This window comes from Aquarana catesbeiana, linkage group LG01, assembly GCF_042186555.1.
Source record: "Aquarana catesbeiana isolate 2022-GZ linkage group LG01, ASM4218655v1, whole genome shotgun sequence".
NCBI classification, from domain to species: domain Eukaryota; kingdom Metazoa; phylum Chordata; class Amphibia; order Anura; family Ranidae; genus Aquarana; species Aquarana catesbeiana.
Genome location: NC_133324.1, coordinates 947243521 through 947270591, shown reverse-complemented (window position 1 = coordinate 947270591; position 27071 = coordinate 947243521). Strand labels below are relative to the sequence as shown.

The 27071-nt window shown below is 43.8% G+C and overlaps 2 protein-coding genes across 3 annotated transcripts in view; both read right to left on the bottom strand.

Moving 5' to 3' along the window:
* LOC141121389 (von Willebrand factor A domain-containing protein 5A-like) overlaps positions 1 to 27071 on the bottom strand; it is a gene marked incomplete in the record, with an annotated part of 791688 nt that overhangs the window by 281010 nt on the left and 483607 nt on the right.
* LOC141121405 (von Willebrand factor A domain-containing protein 5A-like) overlaps positions 1 to 27071 on the bottom strand; it is a 239283-nt gene that overhangs the window by 50961 nt on the left and 161251 nt on the right. For both annotated transcript variants that reach the window (XM_073611105.1, XM_073611106.1), the window contains 3 exons: positions 5917 to 6075; positions 5014 to 5117; positions 4513 to 4721 (listed from right to left, as the gene is read on the bottom strand). In XM_073611105.1, coding sequence (XP_073467206.1) covers positions 4513 to 4721; positions 5014 to 5117; positions 5917 to 6075 — 472 coding nt within the window. The remainder of the gene's footprint in view (positions 1 to 4512; positions 4722 to 5013; positions 5118 to 5916; positions 6076 to 27071) is intronic.

The window sequence follows — 27071 nt, the reverse complement described above, 5'->3', positions numbered from 1 at the left end:
GGATAGTTAGAACTGTGGATAGTCCAGAATTCAAAGCCTTCAAAGGTTGCATGGCTGTGCCTGGAATCGCGGACCGAAGCAACACCGCAAGTGTATGAAACGCCAACAAGTAGTGAAGAGTGGCGACTCGAGGTAAGCTGAAGGAGGATCAGAGTGAAAGGTGGAAGTCACCGTGTCTTCACCACGGACACCGTGATAGCATTATACTTACATGTTTCGCTTGACCTCAAGCTTCTTCAGAGCATGTTGTTTTGTTTTTTCTGCCTAATGATGGCTTGCTTCACTGATAGTGACAGCTCTTTGGATCTCATATTGAGAGTTGACAGCAACAGATTCCAAATGCAAATAGCACACTTGAAATGAACTCTGGACCTTTTATCTGCTCCTTGCAAATGGGATAATGAGGGAATAACACACACCTGGCCATGGAACAGCTGAGCAGCCAATTGTCCCATTACTTTTGGTCCCTTAAAAAGTGGGAGGCACACATACAAACTGTTGTAATTCCTACACCCTTCACCTGATTTGGATGTAAATACCCTCAAATTAAAGCTGAAAGTATGCAGTTAAAGCACATCTTGTTTGTTTCATTTCAAATCTATTGTGGTGGTGTATAGAGCCAAAAAGATTAGAATTGTGTTGATGTCCCAATATTTATGGACCTGACTGTATATAAATGTCCTTATGTCATAAAAAAAAAAGAAATTGTGACGTCCATAGTGAGAACAGAGATCATTAGCATGTGTTCTTCCAACTCAGGTGTAAAGAGATCTCCACCACCGGCTAGGAATAATCATTGCACCTCTTACCAGAGAGGATGGGCCAAAGATTATAATGGTCAAAAGCGCATAAGATGTTATCACAGGCTAGGCGATCAGCAAGGAAATCGATGGTCATCACTCCACAGTCAATCCCAATGGAATGCCAGGAAAGAAATACAAATGCAGTCCATAATAAACATCAAAGTTTATTGAAACCTTACAGGGTTCACTGACAAGCTTCACAGCAGGCGGATCAGAGCAAAGCAGAGCGCACTAGATGGTGCTCGATGGCTAATGCAGACGGGCGCCGAGAGTAGCCATGCCCCTACATGTTTCATCAGCAGTGACGTCTTTTGGGGTTATGAGCCACACACACAGCATCCCTCTGTCTCACTATAAATATACTCAGCCTGATAGTTTTCCTTGCTGATCGCTTAGCCTGTGATAACATCTTATGGGCTTTTGGCCATTATAACCTTTGGCCCATCATCTCTGGTAAGAGGCCTGATGATTATTCCTAGCCGTGGTGGAGATCTCTTTAGACCTGAGTTGGAAGAACGCATGCTAATGGTCTCTGTTCTCACTATGGACTTCATTATTTACATTTTTTTAATGACATAAGGACATTTATATATGCACTGTGCTTATTTGCACATTAGTTGTTACCTTCATGCATGGTTAAGTGTCGGATATATACCCGGAAATTTAGTAAATGCTGTTTCATATTGTACGTTTTGGCACTTTTATTTGCGGTTCCTTACTGAAACATGCATGTTTAAATATTTGCTGCCCCATATTCCACTTTATAGTTTGCTGTCTCATATTGCAATTTTTTGCACAGTACTTGTTAGATCTATAGTGTTGCTTTGATATATGTATATTATGAGATTTGGTATCACACTTTTTTTTTTAACAAGCTGCTTTTTGAACTTTTTTTTACACTTTTTATTTCTACAAATAACATACTTCCTATACCCTCATGTCTACATTTTTTTTCTCCACTGTGGGAAGCAATGGTTGTCACCCAGGCTAGACTTTAAACATATCTTGCTTTGTTCATCACCATTACATGATGGATGGATGGGACTTGTATTTCGCATAATAAAGAAAATATTGTGCTTTAGTTTAAGGACAAGGACACAGCATTTCTGGCAAGATCAACATGTATTTTTTTAAATTGTTCTTAGCCTGAAAAGGAAAAACTAATTCAGCCACCTCATCTACAACATAAGTACAGATAAGATGCAATATAAAATGTTTTTTGATTAAGATACAATTTAACACAGTATTGAAAGGTTAAAGTATACACTATATTACCAAAAGTATTGGGACGCCTGCCTTTACACACACATGAACTTTAATGGCATCCCAGTCTTAGTCCATAGGGCTCAATATTGAGTTGGCCCACCCTTTGCAGCTATAACAGCTTCAACTCTTCTGGGAAGGCTGTCCACAAGGTTTAGGAGTGTGTCTATGGGAATGTTTGACCATTCTTCCAGAAGCGCATTTATGAGGTCAGGCACTGATGTTGGATGAGAAGCCTTGGCTCGCAGTCTTTGGTCTAATTCATCCCAAAGGTTTTCTCTTGGGTTGAGGTCAGGACTCTGTGCAGGCCAGTCAAGTTCCTCCACCTCAAACTCGCTCCTTCATGTCTTTATGGACCTTGCTTTGTGCACTGGTGCGCAGCCATGCTAGAACAGCAAGGGGTCATCCCCAAACTGTTCCCACAAAGTTGGGAGCATGAAATTGTCCAAAATGTCTTGGAATACTGAAACCCTAAAAGTTCCCTTCACTGGAACTAAGGGGCCATGCCCAACCCCTGAAAAACAACCCCACACCATAATCCCCCCTCCACCAAATATTTTGGACCAGTGCACAAAGCAAGGTCCATAAAGACATAGATGAGTGAGTTTGAGGTGGGGGAACATGACTGGCCTGCACAGAGTCCTGACCTCAACCAGATAGAACACCCTTGGTATGAATTAGAGCGGAGACTGCGAGCCAGGCCTTCTCATCCACATCAGTGCCTGACCTCACAAATGTGCTTCTGGCAAGGAGCCCCTGCCTGGAAGGATCAGGTGGAAAGACAGCAAGTAAGGGGAAAATACTGCGCTCAAAAAATAAATATACAGAGCATAACAAGACATATAAAAGCAGCGGCATGCAGTGGGATATACACACAGGAAACAGTAGGGATTGGAGACGCCGCGCTAAAAAAACTTCAATCGGTAAGTCCAATCAAAACCATCAATGATAAAAAGAGTCCATATGAAACACTTGTAATCTTGACATCACCACAGTGTATACACACAGACATGAGTGCCCAACCACCGTAACTAATATCAGCTTACCAGATGGCAAGCATAAAGGACAGATGGCTATAGCCCAGCCAAGGCCTTTAGCTTGTAGATGTCAACACAGGTGCCGGTGGGCTGGTTCATGCACAACACTTCCTCTCTCCACCTATGGTATTCGTCCTGTACTCAAATGGGTGCCCCAGAAGAAAACACACTGGCCATAGCGTAATACTGTCTAAACTGTATTTATTAAAAGCAAGGTAATGCACTTACACTTAAGTAGAAGATATATGAATAATTAAAAGGTGCCGGCCGGCATACACACACGGAGCCCGTCCTCCTAGTAAGATTGCGTGGTGACATCACTGCGTACTTTTCCTCCATTTTAAAAGGACACACTTTGCCTTCCTAGGTTGGTTTTTGACGGGGCCTTTGGGCCCTGCTAAGGTAATGAGAAAACATCATTGTCCCTGGGTGGGCTTGAACCACCAACCTTTCAGCCGAACGCGCTAACCGATTGCGTCACAGAGACTGCACGCTGCACGCAAAATATTACATGAGGAGGAGTAGTTTTACTAGATCAGCTATTAGTATTCCCATTAACAATATCCAAATTTATATTCTGGGATGTGATCTGTCCCCACAGAAAAGTATTAGTAACTATAGATAGACGGACAGATTATGTAGACCATGTTTAAATGTGAAAACTAGAGATGTGCACGATGGAAAAAGTTGTTTTGTTTCATAATCTTTTTTTTTGTTATATTCATTATGTTAGAATGATTCGTTTTCAGAATTCATTTGTATATTCATTATTTTCTTTTTTTATAGGAGTGGAATTTTTTTTATATTTGTGTATGTTGAGGATGTTGCATGTTTTACATATGTGTGGATATTTGATAGAATTTCATTGTCATTTGTGTTGCGATGACAATAAAGTATTTATCTTATCTTTATTCTATTTTTTTCTATTCTATTTTCCTTAATTCTATTTTATTATGTTCCTTTATTTTCTATTCTAGTCTGCTTTATTCTACTCTATTCTTTTATTTTCTATTTGATTATATTCCTTTATATTCTTTTCTATTCTGTTCTATTGTATTCTATTCAATTATTTTATGTTCTATTCTATAAAGCAGCCTAAGTAGGAATCATCATCTTCTTTCACCTTTTTACCTTACAGTATTGATTGCAATATGTTTCAACATCAAATTCAAATTATATTTCAAATTCAAATTTGGATAACGCATTTCATGATTTATTTCATATTTGTTGAAATTTGTTACTATTATTGGTTGAACTGGTAGACTTGTGTGTTCTTTCAACGAAACTAACTATGTAACTATTGCGATTTGGAAATTCGGATACATCCAAATCTCTGAAGAGAAAAAATTTCATCCGAACTTCAGTTCGTAACCAAAAAGAATCGCACATGTCTAGTGAAAACAACATACCTGGATCTGGGACATCCCTGCGCACAGGAGGAACCTTCACACGTGTCTTGGTGTCCTTGTTGACGGCTACATAGGCTGTGAGAGAGGAGACAACACCAGACTGCAGACTGGTCTCCAAGATCTTCTTCTTTACATTTTTAGATGGTGACTCTGTTCTATGTTCCAGTACAGAAATCAGAGTTTTGGCTGCCAGCCTGTGGATTGTGGGCCTGGAAAAGAATAGCTAGAGCATGAGAAAACCCAGACAATGGCCATTAGTGGATGGTGGCTGAGGATACCAGAAATCTGCCAGTCTATGGATGTGAGTCTTAAAAAAAGCTAGCCAGTGCGTGAGGAAACCAGGACTATGGTCGTCTGTTAGTCTGTGAATGGTGGGTAAGAGAAGATAGACAGTGCATGAGAAGACCCAAAGCTCTGCCAGTCTGTTAGTGGTGACTCTAAAAAGATAACCAAGGAAATGTTTCATATTAATATGGGGTGTTTCAAATACTAAATATTGACCTTTCCGCGTTCTGCACCTTCAGGGGGAAACGAAGATCATTCTTTATGATTTCATCTTTAAACTTGTACTGCAGACAGACCTCACCGTCAGCTTCATTCTCCACCTAGGAAATATTTAAAGAAAGTGTAAATCACTTCAAGCTCCGAGTCATTATATATAATGGATAACATACAGTGTAAATGGGCATTAGGTTTGAGTTAAGAAACACCTAGTAACCTTGTTCTCACAGTCCCATTTAGCAAGGCAGGAGGGCTTTGTACAGCAAGTCCTTAGCTATAACAAACGAATCATCTGCTTTTTCGAGCCATTACCTAAACTGAGGTTAGTTCCTGACAAACAAGGTGTCTCCTACTGGGTTCCTGAAAGCAAACAGGCAACTCTTGTATCCTCTTAGTGTTCTGTCAGAAATCAGCCTTTTCACCCAGCAGAATGCTCCCAGCAGAAACTATATATAAAACTATATATAAACAAACTAATAAGGAGGTCTGGTTACCATGTAAGATGCAGACCAAGGAATAGATGCTTTTCACACCCAAAGCTCTATAAATCCTCCGATACCCAGCACAGAACTTATAAAGATTCGGAGATGCTCCTCTTATAATACTTTGTTTTTTGTAATCTTGGAACATACTGCATATTTATTAAATTCCACCCACACCTTAAACCATAGCCATCTTCACAGAAAGCCTGCCTACTCTGTATATACGTTGTCCACTTTCCCTCAGATTGGGTCTTCTGTACCACCAGCAAAGCCTTTATCGATCTGGACATATACCCAGACCTCTTAATTTCTGCCAAACCCCATCCCACCCCACTTTGTAATCTTCATTTAAAAATATTTTTCTGCAGCCTTGAAACTGAAGTAACACACAAAAAACACATTCTTCCCTGGGCTCACAGACCTTTCCCTTCAGCTGAGCGTAGACAATAGACCTTTGACCGTGGAAGATGGCAGTGGGGACTTTGGACAGGACGACGGCTTCCACACTGGAAGGAAGGGTCCATGTGAGAGAGATGTCCTTCACAGGGGGCTGTAAGGAGCATTTTAGTGCCCGAAGAACCTAGAGAGTAAAGTAAAAAGAAACAGAAAAAATAAATTAAAAACAGACTTTAATGCAATATCCACCTTCAATTCAGAGATTTTCCCACAGTACTTTTTTTCTGTCATCAGATGTCCTCAGTCTGATAGCCAACATCATTCAACCCACTTGCTTTGAACCCAGGTCCTCCTAAGCCCCAGCTTGTGACTGGACAGTGAAAGGAGGAGCAGCACAGTGGTCAGTTCACCTTTCTGTCATTCAGGATAGGGGAGTGTATGAATGGGAGTTGCCTATATGGCGAACCTGAATAGCATACACACACTTATAAATGAATCCCAGCTTTCTTACTACTTTATAACTTTAAGATCAAGGTTCATCTTCCTGGTGGGGTGAACTGAGTACCTTTTTATACTTCACCCTACCGATTTGGATCTACTCAAGAGTTCAAGGTGAATCCTGCCTGTTCATGGTTTGCGGTCCTGACAAACTAATACAGGATTATGCAGGGTCGAATGCTTTGTAACCATATTGCACTGCAAAGGCCTTTGTCCTTAGGTCACCTGGCTTAGGAAAGGCAATCATTGCGGCTTTGTTTGTGTGATTTTTATTTTTTGTTGGGGTGCTCTCGGGGGAGTTAAGAGAGTTTTTTGTCTCTCTCTTCCATCATTATCATAGACTTTTTGAATATCTTCGGTTTTGATCAGGCATGGATATAAAAAGTCCTTCAAAATAATTACACTAAGAGCTTTTTGGAGTCTAGAATCTATCTTGCAGACTTACCTTTTTGCTGTTGTTTTTAATTAGAATAATACGGAATGCAAATTCAGCAACTCATTACAAACACGTAAGTGTAAAATGTGAAAACTGTCTACGGATTACTGTATATATGTGTGATATCATAGATGCTTATCCTGTTTCTTTAATATATCTTTCTAGAATAGATATTTCTCTTGCTCATAGTCACCCCTGAGGAAGGAGATACGCACACTCCGAAACGCATTGGGTACAAGAGTATTTTACACTATTGTATGTACATTGATGTTAAATGCCATATATGATGTTACATGTTACATGATTAATATGTTTTTATATTATACATTTGATAAACTATATTTGTATTAAAATACTACTTTACTCTTTATCTGCCTAAAAAGTCCACCAGCAGGGGTTTTTGTTTTTGTAGAGTTGTTAGAAGTTTCATGTGAACTGTGCTGGAGTTTGTTGATAAAGTGGTGTGTGTAATAATTTATTAAAGAAATTTATAATAAAAAAAAAGAATATATAAAAAAAAAAAGAAGGGAATCCCTATACCGCTTTCCCCACCCGTTTTTTCTTTTATGACTACATTCAACATGTTATGAATCTTATTGGGGTGCTGCAGTTATATGTAATCTAAGCTAATTTAAAAATAAAAATAAATAAATTGTACAGCCAAATATGTGCTGCCAGTGTATGTTGTCACTGAGGCTGTCGGTGATAATAACACTGTTCCATTACACTACATACAGCTTCAAGGCTTTCCTCGACCTTGGTATTTAACCACTTGCCGACCAGCTCACGCCCAAATACGTCGGCAAATTGGCACGTTCCCGTCAATCACTGTATGGGTACGACTGCCCCTTAAAATGCCGCCTAAGGAGCACACCCACGGCATTGCGGGGGACCCGATGCCCGTGGCTGGCGGGTGCGTTTGCCACCAGCCACCTGCGATTGAGGGAACAAGAGCTAGAATGGGTATTTGTGTGTGTAAACACACAAATCCCTGTTCTGTCAGGGGAGAGGATACATATTGTTTGTTCCTACTAAGTAGGAACAGCGATATGCCTTGTGCTCCCAGTCAGTCCCATCCCCATACAGTAAGAAACACTAACTAGGGAACACAGTTAACCCCTTGATTGCCCCCTAGTGTTAACCCCTTCCCTGCCAGTGACATTTACACAGTAATCAGTGCATTTTTTATAGCACTGATCGCTGTATAAATGTCAATGGTCCCAAAAAATATGTCAAAAGTGTCCGACCTGTCCGCCGCAATGACGCAGTACCGATAAAAATCGCAGACCGCCATTACTTGCGCAAACCAATCAATATACGCTCATTGCGATTTTTTTTTTTTACTAAAAATATGTAGAAGAATACATATTGGCCTAAACTGATGAAGAAATTTGTTTTTTTACAAACTTTTTGGAGATTTTTTTGATAGCAAAAAGTAAAAAAATATTGTTTTTGTCAGAAAGTTTCTTTAATCTAATATCTGATATATATCAATTAACTAATATTAACAAATGAATGAATGGGTTAGATCTTTACAGAATAATTGAGTTGTAAATATCTTTTAGTTATGGATAAAGTAAAATTATATAGACTCTTATACTTGTAAAGGTATACATATTGTTATAACCTTCATAAACATTCCTATGGAGAACTAAAAGTGTTAGTAATTAGGAATCATGCGTTGGTTTCCCTCACCTTCCCCCATCACATGAGAAGGAAGGATTCACATTTCTTAAGATGTAAAAGATTATGTTTTAATTAAGATTATAATCTTTATACTACAATATTTCTTGATTAGGATATTAATAAGCACATTGAGTTTTCAATGAATATATAAAGTATATATAATATAATATATATACTGATTTATGTAGTATTTGATTTAGTTGTTAAAGAAGTTATATCCTATACTTAATAGTTTCACACATTGCTCTTGCCCACTCCTCAGGAATGTAAATGCAGGGGGGGGGGGGGGGCGTGGTCTGGCTGCACAGGAAGATGGCTGCTTAACTGCATAGCTCCCGCCGTTGCCAGCCCTTTTTCAATTCTACAGGAGGTAAACTCGCTAAAACTAGCTATAACTATACTCTGGAGGATGGGGGCGGCTTCCCGACAATCTTCCACCTTGCAGTCCCGTTCTCCCCAGGAGCATACAGGGAGTCTAAGCCAGAACATCCCGGAGATGTTCAGAACACAGAGAAGCAATATGGCGTTGTCCCGCCATGGCCCCTCACAGACATCGGGAATCCAACACAAGCACCTCTCCTGCCACCACTAGGGATGAGCCAAACATCCCCCAGTTCGGTTCGCACCAGAACCTGCGAGCGGACCGAAAATTCGCACGAACTTTAGAACCCCATTGACGTCTATGGGACTCGAACGTTCGAAATCAAAAGTGCTAATTTTAAAGGCTAATTTGCATTGGTATTGTCCTAAAAAGGGTTTGGGGACCCGGGTCCTGCCCCAGGGGACATGTATCAATGCAAAAAAAAACTTTTAAAAACGGCCGTTTTTTCGGGAGCAGTGATTTTAATAAACGCTTAAAGTAAAAAAAAAAAAAGTGAAATATTCCTTTAAATATCGTACCTGGGGTGTGTCTATAGTATGCCTGTAAAGTGGCACGTGTTTCCCGTGTTTAGAACAGTCCCTGCACAAAATGTCATTTTTAAAGGAAAAAATTTAATTTAAAACTGCTTGCGGGTTTAATGTAATGTCGGGTCCTGGCAAAATGGATGAAAATCAGTGAGACAAACGGCATAGGTACCCCCCAGTCCATTACCAGGTCCTTTGGGTCTTGTATGGATATTAAGGGGAACCCCGCACCCAAATTAAAATAAGGAAAGGTGTGGGGCCACCAGGCCCTATATACTCTGAACAGCAGTATACAGGCGGTGCAAACAAGACAGGACTGTAGGTTTGTTGTTAAGTAGAATCTGTTTGTAATTTTGAACGGGTACATTTTTAACGTGTTCAGCTCCAGCCAAAAAATCTTTTTTAAGCTTTTTGGAAAACATAGGGAAGGGTTATCACCCCTGTGACATTTGTTTTGCTGTCTTTCCTCCTCTTCAGAAGATTTCATCTCACTTTTTGTCCCAATGACAAATGTTTTTTGAAAATTTGGGTTTTTTGTGGAACAAGGATTGGAAATGTTTTTTCCATATTAACTCTTACAGGAGAGAATTTCCCTTCCTAGGGGTAGATTTCATCTCACTTCCTGTTGTCTCCTTCCGTTTGCAAGTAGGAGTCGTTTGTAAGTTAGATGTTTGAAAGTAGGGGCCTGCCCTATATAGCAGAAATTTGGGCCTTAGGTGTTGTTGTGGCCACAACACTGTAAGCCCTCACAGGGCCCTGCTGTGAAATATTAGATCAAGAATTGTAATTACATGCCCCTGTTAAACGGGGGCAGAAAAATTAGGCCATAGGCACTGGTGCCACAACACTGCATCCCCTCACAGATGCTATAGTTGGAGCGCAGGAATGAGCCCTGCTGAAAAGCATTGCATCAAAAATTGTAATTATACACCTCTGTTAAACAGGGGCTGAAAAATTGGGCCTTGGGCACTGGTGCTGGTTCCACAACACTGCAACCCCTCACAGATACTCTAGTTGGAGCGCAGGAATGAGCCCTGCTGCAAAGTATTGCATCAAAAATTGTAATTACATGCCCCTGTTAAACAGGGGCTGAAAAATTGGGCCTTAGGCACTGGTGCTGGTGCCACAACACTGCAACCCCTCACAGATACTCTAGTTGTAACGCAGAAACAAGCCCTGCTGCAAAGTATTGCATCAAAAATTGTAATTACATGCCCCTGTTAAACAGGGGCTGAAAAATTGTGCCTTAGGCACTGGTGGTGGCGCCCAGAACCAAAAATGTTCTTACAAGCTATCAGCGTGATCATTGAGGAGGAAGAGGATAATTACTCAGGGATAGTACCTCAGCATCAACATAGGCAGTCTTTGAAGGGATCTGAGATTTCCAAAAAAATTATTCGGTTACATCAGCATCAGGTGCTTGGTAGCTGGTGGTGATCCAAGACTGATTCATTTTTATGAAGGTCAGTCGATCGACCGAGTCGGTGGACAGACGCACCCTGTGATTGGTTACAAAGCCTCCAGCAGCACTAAATGTGCGTTCCGAAAGAAAGCTGGATGCAGGACAGGCCAGTAGCTCAATTGCATACTGTGCAAGCTCTGGCCAGTGATCCATCCTCAAGACCCAGTAACCCAGAGGATTTTTGGTGGGAAAGGTGTCCAAGTCAGATCTTGCCCCTAGGTATTCCTGCACCATGTAAAACAGACGCTGGCGATGGTTGCTGGAACCGATCATACCTTGGGGCTGCGGACCAAAAAATTGTCTGAACGCATCGGTCAGACGGTAACCTTCTCCACCGCTCCTTCTTTGACTGACCGAAGCCTCAGCAACACGATGTCCAGAAACAGGAGTTTGTAACCTCCCAGTCTCTGAGAACGCGTTGCACAGACCTTTCTGCAAGGCCTCCCGAAGATGTTTCATCCTCTGCTCCCTCTGCGATGGCAAGATAAGGTCCGCAACCTTACCCTTGTAACGTGGATCAAGGAGGGTTGCCAGCCAGTATTGGTCCTTCTCCTTGATACCACGAATATGAGGATCCTTACGCAGGCTTTGCAGGATCAGGGAGGCCATGCAGCGTAGGTTTGCTGAGGCATTCGGTCCGGAGTCCTCTGGGTCACTAAGGACGACATGGTCCGCAGCCACCTCCTCCCAGCCACGTACAAGTCCATGTGTTTCTTGGGACTGATCCCTTAAAGACTGCTGCTGATGCTGAGTGCCAGGCTCCACCTCCATACTGACACGATCTTCCTCCTCCTCCTCCTCCTCCTCTTCCTGTGTGATCGGCGGGCACGCAGGAACACTGTCTGGATAAAGGGGGCCTTGAGAGCTAAGGAAGTCCTCCTCTTCCTGCCTCTGTTCTGCCTCAAGTGCCCTGTCCATTATTCCACGCAGCGTGTGCTCCAACAGGTGGACAAGAGGGACAGTGTCACTGATGCACGCACTGTCACTGCTCACCATCCTCGTGGCCTCCTCAAATGGTGACAGGACAGTGCATGCATCCCTGATCATGGCCCACTGGCGTGGGGAAAAAAACCAAGCTCCCCTGACCCTGTCCTGGTGCCATAGTCGCACAGGTACTCATTGATGGCCCTCTGCTGCGTGTGCAGCCGCTGCAGCATGGCCAACGTTGAGTTCCACTTGGTGGGCATGTCACAGATTAGGCGGTTCTTTGGCAGACTCCTTTTGGCATATAATGCCAGCCGAGCACTGGCATTATATGACCGGCGGAAATGCACACAGACTTTCCTGGCCTGCCTCAGGACATCCTGTAAGCCCGGGTACCTACCCAAGAACCGCTGCACCACCAAGTTAAGGACGTGAGCCAAACAGGGCACATGGGTCATTTGTCCCTGTCGGAGGGCAGAGAGGAGGTTGGTGCCATTGTCGCAAACCACCATTCCTGCCTTAAGTTGGCGTGGCGTCAACCACCTCTGAACCTGCCCCTGCAGAGCTGACAGAACCTCTGCCCCAGTGTGGCTCCTGTCCCCCAAGCACACCAGCTCAAGCACCGCATGGCATCTTTTGGCCTGCATACTTGCGTAGCCCCTTGAACGGCTACGGAGCACTGCTGGTTCCGAGGACAAAGCACAGGAAGAGGCCATGGAGGAAGAAGAAGAGGAGGGGGCGGAGGAGAGAGGTGAGTCACAATCATTAGCATTTTGGAGGCGTGGTGGTGGAACAACCTCCAACACTACTGCACCTTGTCCTGCATCCTTCCCAGCTGCCAGCAGAGTCACCCAATGCACCGTGAAACTTAGGTAACGTCCCTGTCCATGCCTGCTGGACCATGAGTCAGCGGTAATATGCAGCTTACCGCTGACCGCCCTGTCCAGCGAGGCATGGACATTGCCTTCCACATGCCGGTAGAGAGCTGGAATCGCCTTCCGTGAGAAAAAGTGGCGTTTGGGTACCTGCCACTGAGGAACCACTCAATCAAACTCACTGAAGGGGCAAAGTCTACCAACTGAAAAGGCAGCAGTTGAAGTGCTAGCAATTTTGCCAAGCTAGCATTCAACCTCTGGGCATGTGGATGGCTGGGAGCAAACTTCTTTCGGCGGTGCAGCAGCTGGGGCAGGAAAATTTGCCTGGTACAATCTGACGTCGGTGTACCAAAAGCAGATTGCCCACAAGTACTTGGCTGTGACACACCTAATTCTACACCTTCATTCCTCTCAGTGCAGGTCTCAGAGAGGACTGAAGGTATAGTGGGGTTGGAGATCTCAGCTGATGAGGAGCAAGGAGAGGTCTTCTTTGTTCTTTGGTGTGGGTCTTTTAGATACGCTTGCCAACGAACTGCATGGCAGGTCAACATATGTCTGGTCAAGCATGTGGTACCCAAGCGGGAGATGTTTTGGCCACGCGAGATACGCTTGAGACATATGTTGCAAATAGCAGCGGTGCGATCTGATGCACTCGTCTCAAAAAAGGCCCACACCAAAGAACTTTTTGAATAACGCGCAGAGACTGCAGCGCCCTGCACATGTGGAGCTTTGGGGTGTGATGCAGTCAATGTGATGCCCTTAGGCTGGCCCCTGGAAGGCATCCTGCCTCGTTGGTGATGTGCCGCCTCCTCCTCCTCCTCACTGGAGGAGGAGGACCTCATCATCCCCTCCCTCCTCATCACTGGAGCAAACCTGGCAGTATGCTGCAGCAGGGGGAGCAGGACGCACAGCACTAACTTGTAGTTTTAGCTGAACACTGGGAGCAGGACGCACAGCACTAACTTGTAGTTTTAGCTGAACACTGTGAGCAGGACGCACTGCACTAACTTGTAGCTTTAGATGAACACTGTGCAGAGGTCTCACTACACTAACTTGTAGGATTAGCTGAACACTGTGAGCAGGACGCACCCCACTAACTTGTAGGTTTAGCTGAACACTGTGAGCAGGACGCACCCCACTAACTTGTAGGTTTAGCTGAACACTGTGAGCAGGACGCACCCCACTAACTTGTAGGTTTAGCTGAACACTATGAGCAGGACGCACTGCACTAACTTGTAGGTTTAGCTGAACACTGTGAGGTGGACGCACCAAACTAACTTGTAGGTTTAACTGAACACTGTGAGCAGGACGCACCCCACTAACTTGTAGGTTTAGCTGAACACGGTGAGCAGGACGCACCCCACTAACTTGTAGGTTTAGCTGAACACTGTGAGCAGGACGCACCCCACTAACTTGTAGTTTTAGCTGAACACTGTGAGCAGGACGCACTGCACTAACTGTAAATAGTCTAGCTGCCTGACTGTGGTACTAATAGGATCAAAAGAACACCAGCAATTTTCTTCAGGTAGCTATAAATACTGTAACAAGACAAGCCTGCCTGTCAGTAAGAAGATAACAGGACCGGATCTAGCTGAACACTGTGAGCAGGACGCACTGCACTAACTTGTAGCTTTAGATGAACACTGTGCAGAGGTCTCACTACACTAACTTGTAGGTTTAGCTGAACACTGTGAGCAGGACGCACTGCACTAACTTGTAGCTTTAGATGAACACTGTGCAGAGGTCTCACTACACTAACTTGTAGGTTTAGCTGAACACTGTGAGCAGGACGCACCGCACTAACTTCTAGGTTTAGCTGAACACTGTGAGGTGGACGCACCGCACTAACTTCTAGGTTTAGCTGAAGACTGTGAGGTGGACGCACCGCACTAACTTGTAGTTTTAGCTGAACACTGTGAGGTGGACGCACCACACTAACTTGTAGGTTTAGCTGAACACTGTGAGCAGGACGTACCCCACTAACTTGTAGGTTTAGCTAAACACTGTGAGCAGGACGCACCCCACTAACTTGTAGGTTTAGCTGAACACTGTGAGCAGGACGCACCCCACTAACTTGTAGGTATAGCTGAACACTGTGAGCAGGACGCACCGCACTAACTTGTAGGTTTAGCTGAACACTGTGAGGTGGACGCACCACACTAACTTGTAGGTTTAGCTGAACACTGTGAGCAGGATGCACCGCACTAACTTGTAGATTTAGCTGAACACTGTGAGGTGGACGCACCACACTAACTTGTAGGTTTAATAGAAATCAAAAAGTCGCGCTAAAAACTGAGGGTGGCAACAAACAAGTGCCTAGAGAGCCTCATAAAGGCTGAGGATGAGTAGTGGTCACTAAGTGAATTAATTTGTGAAAAGTACTAGTCAGTGTATAAATGCACTAAAAAAATCCAAAACGAAAAATAAAATAAAAAAGTATTAAAATAATAATTGGTTAATGGGACACAGATATTGCTTACTATGTCCGTGAGGAATAATCAGTATTGCGTGACTATATAGATAACAGGTGAATATCTCAAATACCAAAAAGAAATATAAAAAAATTAAAATACAGATCTGTGGCTATGGAAGCTATACCATAGCACATATAAATAGTGTAAAAATAAAGGAAATTAAACCCCAAAAAAGTCCATGGCTAAACTAAAACGATGTTAGTTAAAGTCCATCCATGTTAAATAACAAACGTAATAAAAATGTCTCCAAGTGCTCAGTGAATACTGGAACAAAATCTTGCTGTGGTGAAATAGGGTGCGTAGACAGACCTCCACCTCTCAAAAAATTGCTGCCTCTTACCAGATAAATTGGTCTCTTAATTATAGGAGACCTGAAGGGCGGATGGCTGCAACCCCAGCCAGGGATCTGTAAAACAGGCACTTAACGTCCAAATCCGGGAATCCTCTTCAACACTCACATCAGCATAGATAGGATGTATCCCCATAGATAAAATAAAGTGCTCCACATAGCATAAAACCCAGCGTTTATTGAATATAAAGGTAAAGATTGCACTTACAGAATCGTTGTCATTAAAAAGCGTATAAGAAAAGCCGGCCGGCTCCAAGGTAACCCGTGTCTTCCGGGTATGCGAATCGCGGTGTCGTCAGGACGTAGCTCCTCCTCCCAAGTTTTTTTACCTAACTTGTAGGTTTAGCTGAACACTGTGAGCAGGACGCACCCCACTAACTTGTAGGTTTAGCTGAACACTGTGAGGTGGACGCACCGCACTAACTTGTAGTTTTAGCTGAACACTGTGAGGTGGACGCCCCACACTAACTTGTAGGTTTAGCTGAACACTGTGAGCAGGACGCACTGCACTAACTTGTAGGTTTAGCTGAACACTGTGAGGTGGACGCACCACACTAACTTGTAGGTTTAGCTGAACACTGTGAGCAGGACACACTGCACTAACTTGTAGTTTTACCTGAACACTGTGAGCAGGATGCACTGCACTAACTGTAAATAGTCTAGCTGCCTGAATGTGGTACTAATAGGATCAAAAGAACACCAGCAATTTTCTTTAGGTAGCTGTAAATACTGTAACAAGACAAGCCTGCCTGTCAGTAAGAAGATAACAGGAACAGATCTAGCTGAACACTGTGAGCAGGACGCACTGCACTAACTTGTAGCTTTAGATGAACACTGTGCAGAGGTCTCACTACACTAACTTGTAGGTTTAGCTGAACACTGTGAGCAGGACGCACTGCGCTAACTTGTAGCTTTAAATGAACACTGTGCAGAGGTCTCACTACACTAACTTGTAGGTTTAGCTGAACACTGTGAGCAGGACGCACAGCACTAACTTGTAGTTTTAGCTGAACACTGTGAGCAGGATGCACCGCACTAACTTGTAGTTTTAGCTGAACACTGTGAGGTGGACGCACCACACTAACTTGTAGGTTTAGCTGAACACTGTGAGCAGGACGCACCGCACTAACTTGTAGGTTTAGCTGAACACTGTGAGGTGGACACACCACACTAACTTGTAGGTTTAGCTGAACACTGTGAGCAGGATGCACCCCACTAACTTTTAGGTTTAGCTGAACACTGTGAGCAGGACGCACCCTACTAACTTGTAGCTTTAGATGAACACTGTGCAGAGGTCTCACTGCACTAACTTGTAGGTTTAGCTGAACACTGTGAGGTGGACACACCACACTAACTTGTAGGTTTAGCTGAACACTGTGAGCAGGACGCACCCCACTAACTTGTAGGTTTAGCTGAACACTGTGAGCAGGACGCACCGCACTAACTTGTAGGTTTAGCTGAACACTGTGAGGTGGACACACCACACTAACTTGTAGGTTTAGCTGAACACTGTGAGCAGGACGCACCCCGCTAACTTTTAGGTTTAGCTGAACACTGTGAGCAGGACGCACCCTACTAACTTGTAGCTTTAGATGAACACTGTGCAGAGGTCTCACCGCACTAACTTGTAGGTTTAGCTGAACACTGTGAGGTGGACACACCACACTAACTTGTAGGTTTAGCTGAACACTGTGAGCAGGACGCACCCCACTAACTTGTAGGTTTAGCTGAACACTGTGAGCAGGATGCACCCCACTAACTTGTAGGTTTAGCTGAACACTGTGAGCAGGACGCACCCCACTAACTTGTAGGTTTAGCTGAACACTGTGAGCAGGACGCGCTCCACTAACTTGTAGTTTTACCTGAACACTGTGAGCAGGACGCACTGCACTAACTGTAAATAGTCTAGCTGCCTGACTGTGGTACTAATAGGATCAAAAGAACACCAGCAATTTTCTTTAGGTAGCTGTAAATACTGTAACAAGACAAGCCTGCATGTCAGTAAGAAGATAACAGGAACGGATCTAGCTGAACACTGTGAGCAGGACGCACTGCACTAACTTGTAGCTTTAGATGAACACTGTGCAGAGGTCTCACTACACTAACTTGTAGGTTTAGCTGAACACTGTGAGCAGGACGCACAGCACTAACTTGTAGTTTTAGCTGAACACTGTGAGCAGGACGCACCGCACTAACTTCTAGGTTTAGCTGAACACTGTGAGGTGGACGCACCGCACTAACTTCTAGGTTTAGATGAACACTGTGGGGTGGATGCACCGCACTAACTTGTAGTTTTAGCTGAACACTGTGAGGTGGACGCACCACACTAACTTGTAGGTTTAGCTGAATACTGTGAGCAGGACGCACCGCACTAACTTGTAGGTTTAGCTGAACACTGTGAGGTGGACACACCACACTAACTTGTAGGTTTAGCTGAACACTGTGAGCAGGATGCACCCCACTAACTTGTAGGTTTAGCTGAACACTGTGAGCAGGACGCACCCTACTAACTTGTAGGTTTAGCTGAACACTGTGAGCAGGACGCACCCCACTAACTTGTAGGTTTAGCTGAACACTGTGAGCAGGACGCACCGCACTAACTTGTAGGTTTAGCTGAACACTGTGAGGTGGACGCACCACACTAACTTGTAGGTTTAGCTGAACACTGTGAGCAGGACGCACCGCACTAACTTGTAGGTTTAGCTGAACACTGTGAGGTGGACGCACCACACTAACTTGTAGGTTTAGCTGAACATTGTGAGCAGGATGCACCCCACTAACTTGTAGGTTTAGCTGAACACTGTGAGGTGGACGCACCGCACTAACTTGTAGTTTTAGCTGAACATTGTGAGGTGGACGCACCACACTAACTTGTAGGTTTAGCTGAACACTGTGAGCAGGACGCACCGCACTAACTTGTAGGTTTAGCTGAACACTGTGAGGTGGACGCACCACACTAACTTGTAGGTTTAGCTGAACACTGTGAGCAGGACGCACCCCACTAACTTGTAGGTTTAGCTGAGCACTGTGAGCAGGACGCACCCCACTAACTTGTAGGTTTAGCTGAACACTGTGAGCAGGACGCACTCCACTAACTTGTAGTTTTAGCTGAACACTGTGAGCAGGACGCACTGCACTAACTGTAAATAGTCTAGCTGCCTGACTGTGGTACTAATAGGATCAAAAGAACACCAGCAATTTTCTTCAGGTAGCTGTAAATACTGTAACAAGACAAGCCTGCCTGTCAGTAAGAAGATAACAGGAACGGATCTAGCTGAACACTGTGAGCAGGACGCACTGCACTAACTTGTAGCTTTAGATGAACACTGTGCAGAGGTCTCACTACACTAACTTGTAGGTTTAGCTGAACACTGTGAGCAGGACGCACTGCACTAACTTGTAGCTTTAGATGAACACTGTGCAGAGGTCTCACTACACTAACTTGTAGGTTTAGCTGAACACTGTGAGCAGGACGCACAGCACTAACTTGTAGTTTTAGCTGAACACTGTGAGCAGGACGCACCGCACTAACTTCTAGGTTTAGCTGAACACTGTGAGGTGGACGCACCGCACTAACTTCTAGGTTTAGCTGAACACTGTGAGCAGGACGCACCCCACTAACTTGTAGTTTTAGCTGAACACTGTGAGGTGGACGCACCACACTAACTTGTAGGTTTAGCTGAACACTGTGAGGTGGACGCACCACACTAACTTGTAGGTTTAGCTGAACACTGTGAGCAGGACGCACCCCACTAACTTGTAGGTTTAGCTGAACACTGTGAGCAGGATGCACCCCACTAACTTGTAGGTTTAGCTGAACACTGTGAGCAGGACGCACCCCACTAACCTGTAGGTTTAGCTGAACACTGTGAGCAGGACGCACCGCACTAACTTTTAGGTTTAACTGAACACTGTGAGGTGGACGCACCACACTAACTTCTAGGTTTAGCTGAACAGTGTGAGGTGGATGCACCACACTAACTTGTAGTTTTAGCTGAACACTGTGAGGTGGACACACAACACTAACTTGTAGGTTTAGCTGAACACTGTGCAGAGGTCTCACTACACTAACTGGTAGGTTTAGCTGAACACTGTGAGCAGGACACACAGCACTAACTTGTAGGTTTAGCCAAACACTGTGAGCAGGACGCACCCCACTAACTTGTAGTTTTAGCTGAACACTGTGAGCAGGACGCACTGCACTAACTGTAAATAGTCTAGCTGCCTGACTGTGGTACTAATAGGATCAAAAGAACACCAGCAATTTTCTTCAGGTAGCTGTAAATACTGTAACAAGACAAGCCTGCCTGTCAGTAAGAAGATAACAGGAACGGATCTAGCTGAACACTGTGAGCAGGACGCACCGCACTAACTTGTAGGTTTAGCTGAACACTGTGAGGTGGACGCACCACACTAACTTGTAGGTTTAGCTGAACACTGTGAGCAGGACGCACCCCACTAACTTGTAGGTTTAGCTGAGCACTGTGAGCAGGACGCACCCCACTAACTTGTAGGTTTAGCTGAACACTGTGAGCAGGACACACTCCACTAACTTGTAGTTTTAGCTGAACACTGTGAGCAGGACGCACTGCACTAACTGTAAATAGTCTAGCTGCCTGACTGTGGTACTAATAGGATCAAAAGAACACCAGCAATTTTCTTCAGGTAGCTGTAAATACTGTAACAAGACAAGCCTGCCTGTCAGTAAGAAGATAACAGGAACGGATCTAGCTGAACACTGTGAGTAGGACGCACTGCACTAACTTGTAGCTTTAGATGAACACTGTGCAGAGGTCTCACTACACTAACTTGTAGGTTTAGCTGAACACTGTGAGCAGGACGCACTGCACTAACTTGTAGCTTTAGATGAACACTGTGCAGAGGTCTCACTACACTAACTTGTAGGTTTAGCTGAACACTGTGAGCAGGACGCACAGCACTAACTTGTAGTTTTAGCTGAACACTGTGAGCAGGACGCACCGCACTAACTTCTAGGTTTAGCTGAACACTGTGAGGTGGACGCACCGCACTAACTTCTAGGTTTAGCTGAACACTGTGAGCAGGACGCACCCCACTAACTTGTAGTTTTAGCTGAACACTGTGAGGTGGACGCACCACACTAACTTGTAGGTTTAGCTGAACACTGTGAGGTGGACGCACCACACTAACTTGTAGGTTTAGCTGAACACTGTGAGCAGGACGCACCCCACTAACTTGTAGGTTTAGCTGAACACTGTGAGCAGGATGCACCCCACTAACTTGTAGGTTTAGCTGAACACTGTGAGCAGGACGCACCCCACTAACCTGTAGGTTTAGCTGAACAATGTGAGCAGGACGCACCGCACTAAATTTTAGGTTTAACCGAACACTGTGAGGTGGACGCACCGCACTAACTTCTAGGTTTAGCTGAACAGTGTGAGGTGGATGCACCACACTAACTTGTAGTTTTAGCTGAACACTGTGAGGTGGACGCACAACACTAACTTGTAGGTTTAGCTGAACACTGTGCAGAGGTCTCACTACACTAACTGGTAGGTTTAGCTGAACACTGTGAGCAGGACACACAGCACTAACTTGTAGGTTTAGCCGAACACTGTGAGCAGGACGCACCCCACTAACTTGTAGTTTTAGCTGAACACTGTGAGCAGGACGCACTGCACTAACTGTAAATAGTCTAGCTGCCTGACTGTGGTACTAATAGGATCAAAAGAACACCAGCAATTTTCTTCAGGTAGCTGTAAATACTGTAACAAGACAAGCCTTCCTGTCAGTAAGAAGATAACAGGAACGGATCTAGCTAAACTGAATACAGTGTATATATATATATGCAACACCTGGGATGCATATATATACACAATACACTGTAAGTGCAGCTAACTGACTGACTGTTCTGCCTAATCTATCTAACTCAAATCAAATGACACTGTCTCTCTGTATATCTCTTTCAACGCCGGAACACACACTACACAGGGCCGCCGTGCAGCCATTGCAGAATTACGCCTGAACATCCACTCCCTAAGCGATAGGGTACATGAAGTGGAGAGAACTACAACTCAACACGATACAGTCCTTTGCAAGGTAACAAGGAAAATTGACACACACCCTGCAGCTAAGAAAAAAACAAAGACAGGTCGAAGACCTTGACAATAGCGGTCGCTGTCACAACCTCGGGACCCTGGAGTCTGAATCAGGACCTCAAAGAGTGTGAATTCAAGCTACCCGGCACCACAGATAATAACTCTTCGGCATCACAGCTCTATAACAAACCGAGCAGTTTGTTGTAGGACACTACAGGACAATATTTATCTGCATAGTGCCTACGCCCCTTCTCCCTCGTAATCCCGCCAACCATTCACCACATGCATGTTGCATATTCATGCTCAAACTTCACCTGTCAGACTCTTTCATCTGTGTCTTCGAAATTCGCCTGAATCCGACTCATCTTGGATAGACTCCTCCACCTCAAGACAAGTTAAGACTGCCTGGAATGTCTGTCTTCAGCTCATCCAAGACATTGCCAGACTAGCACTTAACCAGATATGCTTTCTTTGTCTTTACCCAGATCGGCCTATTCTAGAGCTGGTAATGTATAGCGAACACGCTACTCAACAAGGTACTAAATGTGCACATACAGGAGAAACTCCAGCTGTACTGCTTTAGACACAAACAAATCTTTTACATGTTACCTCAAGACACTTTCTGAGTCCCACTAAGCTAAAGGATGACGCCTTTAAATTAGTTATACTTATCTCCTCATCATACAACCATTTATGGTGTACTATACCTTATTATTTTTATGTTTAACACGGGTGGTCAGTCTACTTTATTACTACCTCTCCAAGCCTCTATAACTCTATTCCCCCCCTGTATGGTGACCAATACGGTCCAGATCATAATAATACACTTACTCTCCTGAACATTTCGGACAGGACCTTTAAAAGGGCAATTATGAAGAGGATTTGTCAATAGCTCTTACACACTACACACACAATACCTTAAGAGATTAGATCTTTTAATATCACTAGCAACATACAGTAGACACATGAATTCATGGGCTAGGCTAATGGGACACTATTTCCTCATGTTCCATCACCTCCCCATAAATACAGAGCATACACATATTTTTCAGGGGTGGGCAGTACGTATGGTACGCTTGATAATATACTACTCCAGCAGGCCGATGTCCCCTTTCTAGCCTGTAATGGCTCTCAGTGGCGAGACTCACTCTTCCTGCTATCTCAGGAAGTGATAACTCACTTATCTTCCCAGGTACTCATCGGCTTGCTGGAGCCCAAGATTCAGATCACAGGTGACTAATCAGCATAAATGCTCTTACACTTACACTCACTGGTCTGGATATATCGCGAAACAATATGCTTACATACATAGACCCGACCCTCATGAAAGGAAAACAATGGTATATTATTGAGGGCGCACACAGTTGGTCCACTAACAATCTGAATGACAGACTGAGGGGAACTGACATAACGCTATGGTCTCATCCAATAAGCTTCTAAAACTATAAGTGCATGGTGAATGACAACCGCATAGACCGCAGTTCTGGGTTCCGTTTTCATCTTTCTCAGTTCTCACTGTTTTCAAACTCATTTTCAATGTGTTCGTTATTTAAGATATGAGATAAATTAATCTTGATGTCATATCTTGCAGTTTTATGGTTTTAATATGTCTTTTACATGCTTGACCAATGTATGAAGCTCAGTGCTAATAGGGAACAGTACTCCATTTCTTCTTCTTCCAACACATTAATAGAATATGTGTGCACATGTTTGCATCCTCTTTTGAGCTTTCAGCCTACATTGCTAGATCTTAATATTACCCATCCGTGTGGCATTGAACCTTGGGTACCCCTTTAGCCCCCGCCCTGGAATCTGGGGCGTGGGACTGGAGGGATATCCTCTGAACTCCATTTGAAATTGCATACTTGTATGTTACTTTTCTGTTTTTATGAACACTACCCTCCACTAGTACGCCAATAGAAATGGCAACGGCGGGTTTGCTCGCTATTGGGCAGATCTTCAGTGTTAGGTAGTTACCAACCCCCAAACGGTGCAATAACACAATTTAGTCCTGGTTACGGGATAAATTTCATACTCGGCACACCGTAAACCTTTATCTTCTCTACAAAGTAGAGAGAGTTTAAGTAAATATCTCCCCACCTCCCTACTTGTACTCGTTTTTACAGACAGAAAATCATCCTCTGCGCATTCCTATTTATTTGGTTTACCACCAATCTACTCATAAGCTTATAGAAACACCCCCCTCCCTTCTTTCTTGGTGGACACTCTAACTCCCATCATGCAAGCTTACGCTAAACAACCATCAATCTTTAGAGTGAAACTAAGCTCAATAAATATATGCGGACTTAATATATCCGAGAAAAGGTCCCAACTACTACACGCATTAAGAAAAAGCAAAACACAGATAGCCTTCATTCAGGAAACACACTTTCGCTCCAACAACATCCCAAAACTATCCAACCACCACTACCCTACGGTTTACCATGCCTCCAATAAAGAAGCCAAGATGAAGGGGGTTTCGATTCTGATAGCTAAAAATTGCCCCTTACAAGTATCAGAGGTTAAAAGAGACGCATGCGGGAGATACCTGTTCATCAAAGGGACTCTCCTTAACAAACCCATTACCTTGGCAAATTTATATGCACCCAACAAAAAGCAGGTTCTATTTTTTCGTGAAACCCTTCAGTTACTAACAGAATTCTACTCAGGCATCATCCTTGTTGGTGGGGATTTCAACGTGGCACTCTCCCCATCCCAGGATACCTCCACAGGGACATCCGCTATGCCTTACAGAGCCCTTAAGTCCATCAAAAAACACTTCCAGGAACTGACCCTACATGACACTTGGAGAACACTACACCCAAATGAAAGGGACTTCACATTCGATTCTGCGCCACACAACAAATATACAAGAATTGACCACTTTTTCATATCCCAATCCGATATACCACTATTACCAAAGGCCTCCACTGACCCGATGATTCTTTCCGACCACAACCCTGTGTCTATTACCCTAGACATTCCAGTAACACACACTAGAAACAAAATCTGGCATATAGATAACGCAACCCTCACAGACATAGAACTTACTCAAAAACTTACTACATGCCTCAAACAATACTTCACAGAAAATACACCTGGGGAAACAAAACAATCCAACATATGGGCTGCACACAAATGCGTAATCCGTGGGGAAATGATTTCTCTTACTGCTAATAAATACAAACTCAAAAGAGATCGTATAAAGGCTTTATATGCAAAAATCCATTCCCTGGAAAGAACGCATAAACTCTCTCTAGCTACCAAATCCCTAGTTGACTTAATAAAAGCTAGGGAAGAATTGCTCAAAGAATTAGATAAATCATTGAAGCGCAAATATATCTTAATACAAAAACTGTTCTACGAATTTCGAAATAAATCTGGAAAATTATTGGCCAGAGCATTACAATCTAAGAAAGCCACGAATACTATACATACCATTAGAGACTCATCAGGTTCTCTTTTGCAGCTCCTGAGGATATCGCCAATCAATTTGTCCGCTATTTTTCAGATCTATATAACCTTCCTTCCTCTAGGGACAAACAAGCAACAATAAAGGCATTTCTATTACAATACTGCCCAGCTTCTCTTAAACCCGAGGACACGGAGGGCCTAGCTTGCCCCATTAGCACAGACAAAATCACCACAGTGCTAAAGCAACTCAAACCAGGCAAAAGCCCAGGTCCAGACGGTCTGACTGTGAGTTATTAAAAAAATTCCAAGACATACTGACTCCTCATCTCGCAAAGACATTCAATGACATTTCCTCTACCTCACAAGTAAACAAAGAGCTGCTAGAAGCACACATTACTCTCATACCGAAACCAGGTAAAGACGAGACGTTGGTAACCAACTACAGACCTATCTCTCTCCTGAATGTCGATATGAAAATCTATGCCAAAATTCTCGCCAACAGAATCCTCCCCCTACTCCCCAATCTGATCTCCCTAGACCAGGTTGGATTTATCCCTGGCAGGGAAGCTAGGGGTAACACTATCAAAGCTATTAACATTCATCATTGGTTATTCGTATCCTCTAAACAAGGTTTCTTCCTGTCCCTTGATGTGGAGAAGGCGTTCGACAGGGTGGACTGGGACTACATGATAGCAGTTCTACAAGCTATGGGGTTCCCGGCACATTTTCTTCAAATGATTCTAACCTTATACACTTCCCCCACAGCCAGAATAAGAGTCAACGGCCACCTGTCGGACGGCTTCTCCATATCAAACGGCACTAGGCAGGGATGCCCACTGTCCCCCATCATCTTTGTACTCTCCCTAGAACCTCTACTACACAAAATTAGGACCAACCCAAATATAACCGGCATAGAGATCCGACGTAAACAATATAAACTGGCAGCATATGCTGATGACATTCTCCTCTTCCTCTCCAATCCCTTAATCACGATCCCTGACTTTACCCTCTTCCACAAACTATCCAATTTAAAAATAAATTTCTCGAAATCCAAAGCTCTCAACATCTCTCTCCCAAAAACGATAGTCTCTCAATGTCAAATTAACTTCCCCTTCTGTTGGGCCTCTCACTCCCTAACATATTTAGGTATCCAAATACCCTCAAAACTAACTGATCTATATGACAAAAACTACTCCCCAATACTCCAAACTATCAGAAAAGACCTAACCAAATGGTCCGCTGGGCAGTTCTCCTGGTTTGGCTTGAAAATGAATGTACTACCCCGTATATTATACGTTCTACAATCAGTCCCGATCAAACTACCTCCAACATTTTTTAAGACCTATAAGAGACTCTGTAGAAACTTTATATGGGCCCACAAATCTCCAAGAATTAGCTGGGATAGAACGATCCTTCCAAAACTCAAAGGTGGATTAGGCCTACCAGATATCCGGAAGTACTATACGGCATGTCATATCACCAGATTAATAGACTGGCACATACATACTCGTACAAAAGATTGGATCTCACTTGAAGATTCTTGCGCCACTATCCCTCTATCACACGTTCCATGGATTGACAGCAAAGCTACACCTAAGGAATACTCATCTCACCCACTCACAGGACCTACCCTAAATCAGAAGCACCTGTACCTCCCTCAAAATAACTCCCTCTCCGGGTCCATTGACCCCTTTGACTGCCAACCCTGACTTTCAACCTGGTTTCTTGAGAAACAATGTAACAAACGCTGACCCAGCCAGCTCGTTAAGAGCCCACCACCTTTTTGACAACGGTTCTATCAACCCCTTCCATGCCCTGTCCTCTCATTCCAGATAACAAAATATCATTTTTTCATTTCCTACAAATAAGACACTTCCTCAATAGCAGCAAACCCATCTCTCAATGGTATAGAGAACTTCACCCCATCAAAACACTCTGCTCCATGAAAACTCCCCAAAATCACCTAATCTCCACTATCTACCCTTTGCTTTTTGGGGAAATTAACCTTAAATCAAACCCAATCAACCAGAAATGGGAGAGAGAACTTAACATGGACCTATCCCCAGAAGAATGGGAAAA